This window comes from Diceros bicornis, chromosome 4 (assembly GCF_020826845.1).
Source record: "Diceros bicornis minor isolate mBicDic1 chromosome 4, mDicBic1.mat.cur, whole genome shotgun sequence".
NCBI classification, from domain to species: Eukaryota; Metazoa; Chordata; class Mammalia; order Perissodactyla; family Rhinocerotidae; genus Diceros; species Diceros bicornis.
Window position 1 is genome coordinate 28,600,012 of NC_080743.1, and position 14,831 is coordinate 28,614,842.

The 14,831-nt window shown below is 33.1% G+C and overlaps 1 protein-coding gene across 3 annotated transcripts in view; it reads left to right on the forward strand.

The window, feature by feature from the left end:
• RPAP2 (RNA polymerase II associated protein 2) overlaps positions 1–14,831 on the forward strand; it is a 74,116-nt gene that overhangs the window by 20,867 nt on the left and 38,418 nt on the right. For all 3 annotated transcript variants that reach the window (XM_058538518.1, XM_058538517.1, XM_058538516.1), the window contains 3 exons: positions 1,152–2,082; positions 6,984–7,066; positions 10,121–10,201. In XM_058538518.1, the coding sequence (XP_058394501.1) occupies positions 1,152–2,082; positions 6,984–7,066; positions 10,121–10,201 (1,095 nt within the window). The remainder of the gene's footprint in view (positions 1–1,151; positions 2,083–6,983; positions 7,067–10,120; positions 10,202–14,831) is intronic.

Here is a 14,831-nt window from a genome sequence, read left to right on the forward strand (position 1 = left end):
GTTGTTAGCACAGGGCTGACCTTCCTCACAAAAAAAAAAAAAAATGATATCTAATACTGAATAAACTTGTCATCTTTTTTCTATTCCCATCCATAAACTTATTTTCAACTCTGGTTTTCTTCTTCTTCTTTACTCTCCCCTCCCAGCATGCTTCTTTTTTTTTTTATTGCTGCATTATTTTATTTTTTTTAATCATTTTTAAAAATTTAATAGCCTTTTTGGGGGCCAATTTTAGGTTTACAAAAAAATTACGTGAAAAGTAGAGAGTTCTCATATACCCTGTCACCCCCTCTCCCCCCGACGCACGTGCTTCTTGACCCAGAATCCTTCTCATCGTGATCTTTAAAGTTCTAATATGGGCATTGGCTTGAGATAGGCCAACTGCTCACCTATCCTTCTTTATCTCAAGTTTGTATAGACAGAGCTATTCTTTTCCTTCACTCTTTCATAATTCTTAATCTTTCTTAAACCTAATTTGAAAATTGAAGAAACGTAGTCAAAGGGAAAACTGTTGTCTTTTATGGTGTTAGCATTGTGTTGTAACTGGATTTTCAAATATAACTATGTCTTTCATTGATAAATGTTGATTTGCCAACTTTATTTTCTGCTGTGACTTTCTTGTGTTTTTCATTCTGTGGAATTTTCTGTATAACTATCAACCAGAATTGGAAAATGTTTAAACATCTCTTTTTATCTTTCAAAACCTAAAGCATTTCTATAATATGTATTTTTTTGAGAAACCAGTATAGTGAAGTTTTCAAAAGAAAACCCTTTTTAAAAAAGGATATATAAAACAGTCAGAAATGGAGGAGGCAGAAATCAAAATAATTCAGTTGGATGGAATTATCAAATATTTTTTTTTTCTTTTTGCTGTATTCTTTTAACACTTTTAAAGTAATGGGGAAAAAAGACAAGGAAAGATGGAAGGAGAACTATAGCAAATAAATAAGATGTTGAGAAATTACAGAATTATAGCCTTCTTCTGAAGCATGTATGTCTGTGTCTGTGTACAAGCTTATATAAATATAGGCCCATAAATAAGGCTTTGCCTAGGGAATAAAAATTTCTACCTTGAAAGTTACCAAGTATAAATACAGTGGGACATTTTGCTTTTCCGTTGTAGTTATTTTGTTTTTTTTCTCCTTCTGCAGTGGCCATTCTGGAGAAGAAGTACTGTTATGCAGTAAAGCCATTAAGACATCAGATATTGACAATCCTGGCCATTTTGAGAAGGATTATGAGTCTAGTTCTTCTAGCACTCATAGTGATAGTAGCAGTGATAATGAACAAGACTTTATTTCCTCCATTCTACCAGGAAACAGACCAAATGCAACGGGTATAAGGCCACAGCTGTGCAAAAAAAGCATAATGAAAAAGAAAGCTGGTCAAAAAGCTAACTCCAAAAATGAAGACAAAGAACAGACAGTAATAGATGTCACTGAGCAGTTAGGCAGTTGCAGATTAGATAGTCAGGAGAAAGCTGTTGCTTGTGAACTTCCTTTACAAACAGTGAATACTCAGATTTCTTCAAATAGTCCTTTGCAAGAAAAATTAGAAGCCTCAGAAATTTCTGAAAATAAATACAGTAGTTCGAAAATAACTCTAGTAGGTATAAGTAAGAAGAGTGCTGAGCATTTTAAGAGGAAATTTGCCAAATCAAGCCAAGTTTCGAAGTCAGCTTCAGTGCAGCTGTGTCCTGAAGTTGCAAAAGCAAACTTACTTAAAGTCCTGAAGGAGACTTTGATTGAGTGGAAGACAGAAGAAACTTTGAGGTTTTTGTATGGCCAGAATTATGCTTCTTTGTGTCAGAAACCTCCTTCAGTTCCTCTGGTTAAAGAAGAAGAACTTGATGAAGATGACATAAACTCTGACCCAGATAGTCATTCCTCTGCCTCAAGAGAATCTCAGAACAGCTTGGATGAGTCTTTACCTTTTAGGGCCTCAGATACAGCCATTAAACCACTGCCAAGTTATGAGAACTTGAAAAAAGAAACTGAAACATTAAATCTAAGGATCAGAGAGTTTTATAGAGGACGATATGTTTTGAATGAAGAAACCACCAAATCACAAGACTCTGAAGAGGTATGTCTTAATGATGATGAGTTTTCCATGCTGCTAACATATGGAACTCTCACCATAGTAAATCTTGGAGTAGGAAGAAGAAAACTGAAGAGACAATTGTTAAATTTGCAGAAAGTTTCTTTAGCCTTTCAGTCTTTTGGTTTAAAATGCCACCTCCAGTATTGGCATTACTATTTTCCAAATAAGTTGAAGTTTGCCCACAGAAAGTTTTCATAAATGCATAACGTTTTTCTCTAATGTAGAAATAGTCTAGAATTCTGGGACAAAATTTTCTTTAAAACCTAGTTCTTCATATAGTATGTAGACTCTCTGAAGAGGCTTGTTTTTTCTTTGTTGTTAGGTATTTCAGATTTCTACATGGGGTGTGTCTGTGTTTTATTTCCAATGGGACTATATGCAGTAGAGTAGACTTACTAGTTGAATAGTAAAATATTTGTCTGGATAAGACTTGGCAAGTATGTCCATTTAAAATATTAGAAATGAAAATAATATAGTAAAGGAGACTTATTGGGAAATAATGGACATAGGAGAAAATGGAAAGAGCATATTCAGGTAGACCTAGATTTGAATATCTGCTCTATCATTTTCACTAGCTGTATAAAAATTATAGTTAGTCTGTTGATCTGATTGCTCCTCTGTAAATGGGACTATAAATAGCTTCCCTTGCTCAGTTGTTATGAGTTTTAAAGATAATGTATGAAAAGCATTTATCACAGTGCCTGACATATAATTGGTACTCAGTAAATAGTAGTTATATGTAGAGACTGAATGTATGCCGCCGAGATTTAGGGAGGTTCTTTCAGTATTTCTGTTACCATTTTTGGTTGATGAGTAGTTTGGGAAATGAAGTCATTTGGCTTGAAGAGGAGTAGGTGATAACCTTGTTTTTACCACAAAAGTTTGTTATTAACATTTCTGGGTAAATGTGGCTCTAAATTTCAGAACCCATATGGAGATTTAGAAAGAGGATGAAAGTGGAAATAGAGTAAACATTTAGAAATTTCTTATATTTCTACAGAATGTTACCTAGCCCAGCACTATATTTGAAATCACTTCAACTGTTTTATTAGATGGTATCTGTAATTTGGAGAAACATTGATCTCTGTCATTCAGCTGCATAAACCTACCTTAGTGCATCACTTGTTTTATCATTTTTGTGCTTATGAGCCTTAAGAAGGAAAAGTTAATCCCTGAAATATGACTGTTCCTCTGTTGTATAACATTTTAAAACTTTTTCATTGAAGTATAACACAAATAGTAAATGTACAGCTCACTGAATTATCACAAATTAACACACCCGTGTAATCACTACCAGGCCAAGAAATTTGAGTAAACCAGAAGCCCCACTAGGTATCCTCCTAATCATTACCTCTTTCCAAAATTAATGACTGTTGTAATAGCATAGATTAGTTTTACCAATTTTGAACTCTATGTAAATGGACTCAATCAGTATATATTCTTTTGTGTCCAGTTTATTTCATGCAACACTATATCCGTGAGTCATTTGTGTTGTTGAGTGTAGCTGTAGTTCATTCTTTTATTGCTGCATAGTATTCTAATATAGAAATATACCACAGTTTGTCTATATGATTGAGCATGTAGGCTGTTGCTGGTTTGGAGCTCTTATGAACTTGCTTGTATATGTCTCTCTTCTAATATGCATGCATATCTGTTGGGTGTGTATCCAGGACTGGAATTTCTGGGTCATAATGTATGCATATATGCAACTATAGTAGATAATGCCAAGCAGTTTTCCAAAATGGTTGTACTAGTTTATATTCCACTACCACTGTATGAGTTTCCATGACTCTACATTCTCATCAGTACTTGATATTGTACCTTTTCACCATTCTGGTTATAATACATTTCTCTGATGATTAATGAGTTAAGTACTGTATCATTTGCTTATAAACCTTTTGGATACTCTCTTTTGTGAAGTGCCCATTCAAGTCTGTTTTCCATTTATCTATTGGAATATCTAGGGGTTTTTTCCGTACTAATTTGTAGGAATTCTTGATGTGTTCTGGATTCAAGCCCATTTTTAGTTATGTGTATTGCAAATATCATCTTCCACTCTGAGACTTGCCCTTTCACTTTCATTAATGATGTCTTGAGTCCGGTTTATTAATTGTTTCCTTTAGTGACTTCTTTAAGAAATCTGTGCTTAGCCCCGGTTATTTCATCTTCTAGAAGCTTTATTGTTTTTCCTTTCACATTTAGATCTCCGTTTGATCTGGAGTTGATTTTTGCTTATGGTGAGGAGTATGGATCAGATTTCATTGTTTTCTTTTGGGGAGAGGTGTTTACATTCAAGTTTGAGAAGCACTATTGATTTTGGGTTTCTTTGTTTTTTGGGGGGGAGGTTTGCTCATTTCATCAGTTACTGAGAAAGGTGGGAGAGGTGGGTCGAAATCTCTCACTGTAATTATGGATTGATTATTTCTCCTTCTAGTTTTGTGAATTTTACTTTTTAGATTTTAAGACCATATTATTGGGTGCAAATGTAAGAGTGTTATGTCTTCCTGGTAAATTGAAACCTCTTAGCGTTATGGGGTAACCGTTCTCTACATTGTTTTGTTTTTTGCCTTATAGTCTACTTTGCTGATGCTAGCATTCTTTTATTAATATTTTCAAGGACTCTCTTTTTTTATCTAGGCTGATAATCTTTGTCCTTTATGTCAAGAATTCAGTCGATTTACATTTAATGTCATAATTGATATATTTGGGGTTAAATCTACCATTTCACTCTGCTTTCTGCATGTTTCACCTGTTTTATGTTTCCTTTTGTTTTCTTGCTTTCTTTGGATTAAATATCATTATTCCGTTTTTTAGCCTCTGTTAGCTTGTTTTTATACATTCTTTTACTAATTGTTAAGTGGTTACCGCAAAGGTTAAAACCTGAATCTTTGTCTTATTAAAGTCTAATATAAGTTAGTACTTTTATTGCTTCCTGGACAATTAGTACCTTAGAAACTTTAACTCCATTTACCCCCCCTTTGCTTATGTGCTCTTGTGTATTTTTATTCTCTCTGTATTTTAAACCCTAGAAGACTATTTATAGTCAATATTCAGTTGGATTTGCCTAATTAATTACTCTTTCATTGTTTTTCATTCCTTCCTGCATCTCTATTCTTCCATCTGGGATCATTTGCCTTGGGTCTGAAGAATATCCTTTATTTCCATGAGTGCCAGGTTGCTAATGATGAATTTTCTGTTTTTGTTTGTCAGAAAATTCTTTATTTTACTTTCACTTTTGAAAGATATTTTCCTGGGTATTGAATTCTAGGTTAGCGGTTATTTTCTTTCAGCTCATTGAAAATATTCCCTTGTCTTTTGGCTTTCATTTATTTCTCTTATTGCTGCTGCTTTGAAAATATTGTTTTCTTCCTTTAGCTTCATTTAAGATTTTTTTTTAATCTTTGGTTGACATGAATTTTAGAATGCTTTGCCTAGGTGTGATTATATTTGTATTTATTCTTTAGACTGTTGTAATACTTACATCGGTAACTTGATTTCTTTCATCAGTTTTGGAATATTCTCAATTATTATCTCTACAGATATTGCTTCTGTCCCATTCTCCCTTTCCTCTCTGTCTGGTACTCCAATTACAGATATGTTAGTCTTTTTCACTCTGTCTTCTATGTCTTTTATATTCTTTTGTGCTTTGCATTGTGGGGGTGGGAGGGAGAGGGTGTTGGGTGTGACTGTGCTTCATTCTGGATATTTTCCAAGTCAGTATTCTCTCTTCAGTCATTTCTACTATATTATTAAATCTATCCATTGAGTTCTTACTTTTAAATACTATATTTTTCAGTTCTGAGATTTTCATTTGGTTCTTTTATATTGTTTCCAGTTCTCTGCTGAAATTTTCAATCTTGTCATTTTTCTTTGAATATATTCTACATAGTTATTTTAAATAAAGCTGATAACTTTATTATCTGAATTCCCTAGGGGTTGATTTCTGTGGGCTAATGTTTCAAATTTTGATTATATTGTCTTGTTTTCTTATTATTTTATTATGTGGCAAACATTGTATATTAAAAATTACAAGATAACTTGAGACCCAGGCTGATGTTATCTTCCTCTGGAACAGATTTATGTTTGCTTCTGCCAGATGATCTGTAGCAGTCCCAAATCACCTTAATCTAGTGAGGGATTAAGATATTTTGAAGCTGGGCTTCAGTCCCTGTAAGAGCCAGTCTGTTTCCTATTCATTCTTACTGCTAGAGTGTGGTCCTTCTAAGTCCTGGTCTCAAGCTTGGGGAGGGTTGCCAGTACCTCTCCTTTCTTGGCATGCCCCCAAATCTAATGTTTATTAGAAAAACAGTGCTCAGGTTCTCAGTATCTAAATTGCCTCTTCTGGAATTAGTCAATGCTCTCTCTGGAATTACCTTATCCAGAATCTCAGGCAATAATTCTTCACTGCCTTGTTAGCTCTCTGATGCTTTCAAACAAATATGGTTTTTTTCCCCAGCTTTTTCAGTTCTCAGCAGGAGGGGTGGCTTGTATTATCTTATATGCCATTTCTAGAAATGGAATTCCCCATAATATATTTATAGTATTTTCTAATTTTAATCTTTTATTTTCCTACATTTGTATAGCATTTAGCAATTTACAGAATCCTTTCATATACATTTTCTCATTTAATAAAGAAGGGATTAGTATCCCTATTATACAGATGAGAAAACATTCTTAAAGAGGGCAAATGACTCATGCAAGTTCACATCAGCCTAATGACTTAACCGATACTCAAATTTAAATGTTCTAATTCTTAAGTCTAGTTTTGGTTCTACCATACAACAGGTGTAAAGTTATGTGTTTTAATGTTTATTCTTATCAAAGAAAGAATGTAAATTTATGATTTTTTTTTTTGTTTTTCTTTGTTTAAAAATGTGTTTCAGAATGATCCCACCTTTCCACTGATAGATTCAAGTTCTCAGAACCAAATTAGAAAACGCATCGTACTTGAAAAATTGAGTAAAGTGTAAGTATGTAATTGTCATCCCACTTTTATAATATTTTAAAATTAACTTGGTATTTGTGAGTTCGTAATTTATAGGTGTTATCCTTGAATTTTGAACAGTTTGAAAAATAATACGAAAAGTTTACATGGATTTTTTCACCTAAGAAATTTAGCTTTTTAAGATATCCTACCAAGGAAATATTGAAATTAAGTTTTGTGTAGAAGACAGAGAGGCACATAATAAAGAGGAGGGTTGAGCTTATGGAAGTAGAAAACCAAACTTAATAATCCAGTGAAGGGAAAAAGTACCAAAGCTAGACCCATTTTAATACTGATTTGTGGTAAATGTGTCACATCAGTTTCACATGTGAATAAGACTTTATACAGTTTTAACGGTCTGTTAACTCACTCTGCATACATATTTGTAAAATCATTTCACACTCAGCAACTTGAGTTTTTGTTCAACTTTGCACTTTAGTTTGAAGCTTCCCGTGGTGGAAATTATTATTCTTGTGATTAGCCCAGTCATAAATGACATTTAAAAATTGCAATCTTGGTTTCTCTTTCAAAAGGAGCTTGAAAATCTTTTTTCCAGAGGTGTGAGGGCTGTCGTAAACTTTTCAACCTGCATTTTCTTTCTTTAGCTGAAAAGATGGAAAGGTGTTTTCAGTCATTGTTTGAGTTGTGCATATGGAGAAGTCTTAATTTTGTAGTAGTTCAAAAATAAGAAAAACATTCTCTGGAAGTCATAATATTTTGAGCAGCTTACTCCCCTAAGTTTTACATTTTATATAAATGTTTAAATTAATATTTATTGAGTACCTGTTATATGTTAGGCTCTTCATATATAATAAATCTGTCATTAGTTTTGCATTTTATCAGCTCATCATATTTGTACATTTGTTTCTGATAAATATTAGGTTAGAAAACAGTATAAATCACCATCTCTCTGATTCATAGGACAAGAAGATTTTAATCCTTGCCTTTAGTTACATAGGTTTTGAAAGTTGAGATGGATTATCTATACTAGTATGTAGTCAGTAGGTAGATATTTATCTGAAAAGAGTTTTTTAGACTTTTTAGCTAATGAAAGTACTCAGTTTTAAATTTAACATCACATAGGCATGTCATTGAAGGAATTCTGTTCCTTCTGGGTTTGGGCTGCAACAGAAAATAGCAAAAGGAACCCTGCTAGAAGACCAAGTTATTGATAATAGCACAAGAACTAAATTTGAGAAGAGGTGGAATAACTTAAAAAAAAAGCACAAAGAACACTGAAAACAAAATAATTATGGTGACATAGGGGTTTGGTTGGTTGATTGGTTGTTTATGAAAGCAGTTGAGTTTTTTTCTCATTATAAAAGCAACACTTGGTTATAAAAGTAAGAACTTTTTTGGTTTCTGATTGGAACAAACCAATTGTAAAAAGACTTTTTTTTAGATAATCAAATAAAATGAAATATATACGGAAAATGGCTATTAGATAATATGGCTATTAGATAATATGAAGGAATTAGTGTTAATTTGGTTAGATATGATAATTTTATTGCAATTATAAAAGAAAATTCCCTTGTATTTAGAGATACATAAGGAAATATTTAGGGATCAAATGACATGATATCAGGGATTTACTCTAAAATATTCTGCAAACAAAAGAAGAAAGGAAAAATGAAGCAAATGTAACAAAATATTGGGAGGTTGAATCTGGGGATAGATACATGGGGTTGTTATTGCTATTCTCTCTATTTTGGAACGTGTTTGAAACTTTCATAAGTTTAAAACAAGTAATACATGCTTATTGCAGAAGATTTAGGCAGTATAAAATGGTATAAAGAAGGAAGTGAAAATCATCTATAATCCCACCACTCAACGATAACTAATATTAGTATTTTGATGTTTATCCCTGACATGTATATGATATATATGGTGTATGTATTTTCATTCCCTTTAGTTCTCTCCCTTATGGTATAAACCTGAAAGGAATGAAATATGTTTGATATATACTGTGTGTCATATACAATAGCATTATGTTTGATGTATACTATGTATCATATACAATAACACTGTATAGTATGTATGTTTTTATAAAAATGGGACAATACCAGCCAGCCCGGTGGCGCAAGTGGTTAAGTGCGTGTGGTCCGCTGCGGCGGCCTGGGGTTCGCCGGTTCAGATCCCGGGCGCGCACTGATGCACTGCTTGGCAAGCCATGCTGTAGCGGCGTTCCATATAAAGTGGAGGAAGATGGGCATGGATGTTAGCCCAAGGCCAGTCTTCCTCGGCAAAAAAAGAGGAGGATTGGCAGATGTTAGCACAGGGCTGATCTCCTCACAAAAAAAAAAAAAAAAAAAAAATGGGGCAATACTACATATGTATTTTTCACTTAACATTTATCATGAATATCTTTCCATATTAAAATAATATAGATTCACATTATCATTTTAAAGCTTTTCTTATATTCCATTATATGGGTATAGCATAATTTATTTAACCAATCACCTATTGATGGACATTTGTTTCCATTTTTTCACTACTAAAAATATTTCTGCAACAAGCATCTTTTTTATGTTTATCTGATTATTTCTTTAGGGTAAATTTTTTCCTAGTAAAACTATTGGGTCAAAGAGTATCCACATTTAAAATATTAATATATATTGTCAGACTGCTCTTGAAATGTACCAATTTTTACTCCCACCGTAAAGATTTAATAAGGAGAACTATGTCACACTCCCAGATTGAACCATTTGGGGGCAGTTTCTCTGGCCTTGTGTTCTTTCCATTTAGTCTAATATTTGAAAGTAAAGAGGTAAGAAAAACTAGAGACAAGAAGATAGATAGCAGCCAAAATGATATTTTTACGTTTCAGTGCCTCACAGTGTAGCATAGACTGCAAAGTGGAGTGTGGGGTTATTATGAAATGTTTCCTTATGACTTCTCACCAGTCATAACCTCGCTTAACTGCCTCTGCCTAAGTGCCGTTATTACCTACGGAAAATCCAGACTTAGGCAAGACCCGAAAAATGTGTCTATATAATTAAATTATATTTTTAAAGAAATGTAATATTTTATTTTCAGATTGCCTGGACTTTTGGGGCCTTTTCAGATTACGTTAGGAGATATTTACATGCAACTTAAAAATCTTGTCCGAACTTTCAGGTTAGTGTTAATATTACAACTTTCCTTCTCAATTATTTTGACTTTATGTGATTGCCTTGCAGAATCCATGGGTGGACTAAGGCATGAAAAAAATAAGTGACTTACCTTCAGTGTCTTAGATCTGAATACAGTAGTCTATTTTCTCCTCCACTAAACAACATTACTTCTATCTTTTGTGAAATGCAACCCCTTATTTGCTCAAACCTTGATATATTTAGCTTTGGATAGTTTATTTTTAGAATAGCCTAAAATAAAGAAGGAAAACGATATCTGTGACACAAAGGTGGTCAGCCAGTAACATCTTGGATTTTAGTGAATTGGTAAATATATATCAGATGACCAGCACTGTGCTAGGCACTGTGGGCAATGCAAAAGAAGCATAATGCCCACCCTCAAGGAAGAACTCTCTTGTGAGAACATAAGGTGAGCACAGTGAACAATACAAAACAGTGGGTCATTTAACATTGAATTGTGTAGAACAGATTTGAAGTGATAAGAAATACAAAGGAAAGAAGAATAGAGAGTATGAACTGTGAAAGTGGAGCAGTTGGAATTTTTCTAAAACTGTCAAGGTAAGAATATTCAACCAGTCTGAGACTAGGTTCTCTACCAAGAAGCACAGGGATAGGCCTCTAAATACCTTATTATTAGAGGTGTACCAAATACACAATTTGGCCAAAAACCAATGACCAAATATTAAAATCAATATTTGCCTGTGGCTAAAGGCAGATAGCACCAACATAGAATGAACTTCTAGGATAGAAGAATTATTTAATCCAAAAGATTAATTATTATTATGGTTTTGTTGTCAACAGTAGTAGTAAGATTTTAAAAGTTTAAAATTATAGTACAGGAACAATTTCTTGGCATTATCAGCTTTTAGATTTCTCTTGCAGTCACTGTACTGTATATCAGTAATACCAAATAGACATTCACTTTCAACTAGCCCATTTAAAAACATCACTAACTTTTCTGTGTGCCACAAAGTAATTCAGGAAAATGTTTTTCAATAGGGTATTTACTAACAGGAACTGGGATTCATAGTTTAGGCAAATCTCAAAAATTCTTCCTCTTCAGCTACTGAAAAGGATCATTTGTAACACTTTACATTTATATATTTAGCCTTTATAGACTCAAGAGTATAAGAGTTGTCTTAAGACATTCTTGTAAAGTCTTTTGTTGTGAAGTTTGACTAAACAAAGTGTGTTCGGGGTACCTCTAACGGCTTTGTCTTAACATTTTTTATTATTTTAATTATATTTGGATTTTTGCATATCTGTTGTTTACATAATTTAGATATTTTTCCAACTGATGATATTCTGAGATGACGTTGTTTTTAATTCATCATCCCAAGATGTGAAGAATTCCCCAATAGGACTTTTTCTTGAAGGATTTGTGACCTAAATGGAAATAAATAGCTAAAATTTAAATACAGCTCTTAAAAGTTATTTTCTTTAATGTTATGAAGGCTAGTACATAGTACAGTTCTGCAAAGATTGAGTTATGATAAAATCTAATCTCTGTTATTCTGTCTTACATTATTTGAATTTGTATAAACATTTTTTGCAGTGTATAATGTTCTTGAGAAAGAAATCAGTTTAATGTATTCAATAGTTGCATTAACTGTCAATTGATTTTGCTAAATAATTGAAAATTTTTACTAATTGTTTTATACATAAAATTTACAGTTTTCACAAGTATCATTAATTACTGCAGCAATTCATCAATAATTAATTATTCTTCTGTTGACTGATAAAATAGGCACATAAGCACATTTTCACTCCATTTCATCTAGAATGTTTATATTTGAAAGTCAATGTTCAGGTAGTAGTAAATCTGAGTGACATGATTGTTCTAATTACTAAGATTGTTACATTCATTAGATATCATGCAGACTATGCAATCACAAGATCATTGATCACACACAAGTTTAAGAATGCCAGAAATGATGCTCAGATTGGCTTAGGCCTTTGGAAGACTGACTAAATGCTTTGCTAAAAAGAGGGTTTGGGCCAAATACCAAGACCAGAGTTGAACTTCTCTGCGTCCCTATTAGTGATGAAGAGAGAGACACTTGTTTTTTAGGTGCTCTATCTTATACCTATCACAGAACCATGCATCCAAAGGAAAAAGTGTTTTTCAACTGTCTACACTGATGATAAAGTTTGAATAGATATACACAATGTGGAAGCACTGAAATTTAGGATTTGTTCAGGATTTATCAGGAAGTGAATATCATATTAACAGAAAGGTTAGCCAAGGGAAGATAAAGACCAAGTGCTGCTCTGTTTCATTGATTTTTAAAGGACTTGCTATTCAGTTTCTTGCAGACACATTCATTTAATCACCATTCTGAGCAAACCGGTAAAGTTCACTGAAGACATATCAGAAGAGATATTAAAATAAGACCTTTGATCTTGAATACAAATATGAATTCTGTACTTCATTTTTTACTCCGCTCATTTAGAATGGATTAACAAGCAATTGAATTTACTTCGTATTTTTTTCTAGAGCTATTTTTCTGTAGATTGATGGATGTCTTATTTTTTTTGCTTTTTTTTTTTTACCATTCTGAGTTTCTCAAAACTTACCAGAAACCCATTGGAAAGAAATGTTAGGCTACAACTTCAAGATTGCCCCATTTCATATACTCTAGGAATTTAGGTATTTCAGGTTGGAAACCATTGTCCAGGCTGTTATTTTTAATTTTTGAAGCAGCCCTGGCAATAATGTCTGGTCTATGTCAATACATGTAGTGAGTATAGTACTCACTAAGTGCCAGGCTGTGCTTGCCACTTTCCGTATGTTATCTCATTTAATTTCCAAAAAATAGTGGTTTTATCTTCATTTTACAGATGAGGGATGAGAAGTTAAGTAATCTCTTTTAAATCACACAACTAGTACTTGGGTTTAGACTCCAAGTCTAAGTCAAGAGGATAGATCTTATGTGTTCTCACCACACAAAAAAAAAAAAAAAAAGAAAGGAAATGGTTGCTATATGTGAGGTGATGGATATGTTAATTAGCTTGATTGTGGTGATCATTTCACAGTGTATACATATATCAAAACATTGCTGTACACCTTAAATATGTATAAATACTGTATGTCAATTATACCAGAGTAAAGCTGAAAAATTTTTTTTAAAAACCTGCCATTGGTTGTCTCAGTACTCATTAGTATCAAAAATTTAAAAAAATAGTCATTTCATTTATCACCCCTGTAGACCCCAAGTAAGAACTCTACTTAAGAAGGTTCTATTACTTACGAAACTAAGCCTCTGTGACACCTAAGCTAGCCAAGACAAAAGGCACAGTGTTCTTCAGTCCTGTAAGAGGTAGCTAACGGACGGCAGATATGAGGAGACTTTCAAATGTCATTTTCCTTTTGTATTTATAAACTATTATTTTATCACCTTTTCTATCATTCCTATTGTGTAAGTCTTTCCAGTTAGTATCTGCATTATTAACATTAAAATAAAGCCTAGATGAAACGATATGATGTCTGAGATTTGCCTCAAAATTATCCAGGTTAGGGTGATGTTGAGTACAGGGTTGCAGAGATGAAATATGATCGACCAGGAGTTGATAATTATCAAAGTTGTGATGAGTATGCGGGAGTTTATTTTATATTCTCTCTACTTTTATATATGTTTGAAATTTAATTAAAAGTTAGAGGAAAATAAGCCAAAAAATTATGCATTATTTTGGTGTAGGGTATGTTATAAAAATGTTGATGTTAATTAAGTTATTTTTGAAAATCTTTATTCTTTAGCACCTGCAGGTTAAAGTCTATAGCTTTAATAAAAATTTCTTAAATCGGCTTTGCTGCTTTTCAGAAAAGTTTCAGTTACTTAGAGTATAGAATGACCTCTGGTAAGATAACTCATTTGGGGTCTTCAGATTCTGGCAGGACAACTTCAGCAGATATGTGACTATTTGTAGGCTAGGGCTTCTAGGTGAAGTCTCTGAAAAAAATGCCATATTGATGACAGTGATGAATGTTGAGAGATCTTTTCAATCAATACTGGCAGTGGAAAAGAGTTGACATAAATAACCATATCCTTCTCTGTGAAATGATAATCAATAATAGGAACTTGTAGAACAGTGATTCTCAAGCTAGTTGTGCGTCAGAATTACCTGGGGAGCTTTTAACAACTACAGATGCCTAGCTGCACCCCTAGAGATTGAGTTTCATTTGGTTAGGGTTGGGCCCAGACATTAGTATTTTTTAAAAGCCCCCCAGGTGATTCTCATGTGCAGCTTGAGTTGAGAGCCTGTTAGAACTTAAACATAAAGCAGCTTTTTCAGCTCTTTGAAGAATCTTTCCCCAGTGAATAGAGCTGTCCTTTTCACTGAATTGCATCACAGTCATTTATCCAGAATGTTACATTGATCTACCTGTCATAGTGGTTCCATCAGAAATTGCTTGGTAATGTTTCACTGTCATCAGTGTTGAATCAAGATATTTTTCTAAATCTGATTTGAATTAAAATTATATTTTGGCACAAAAGCCTGTTTTAAATTCCATCAGTGATGAATCAAGGTATTTTTCTAAGTCTGTATTGAATTTCAATATTTATTTCAGAACTTTATGCTTTTTAAATGTTTTCTATCAAATATTACTATTTTCA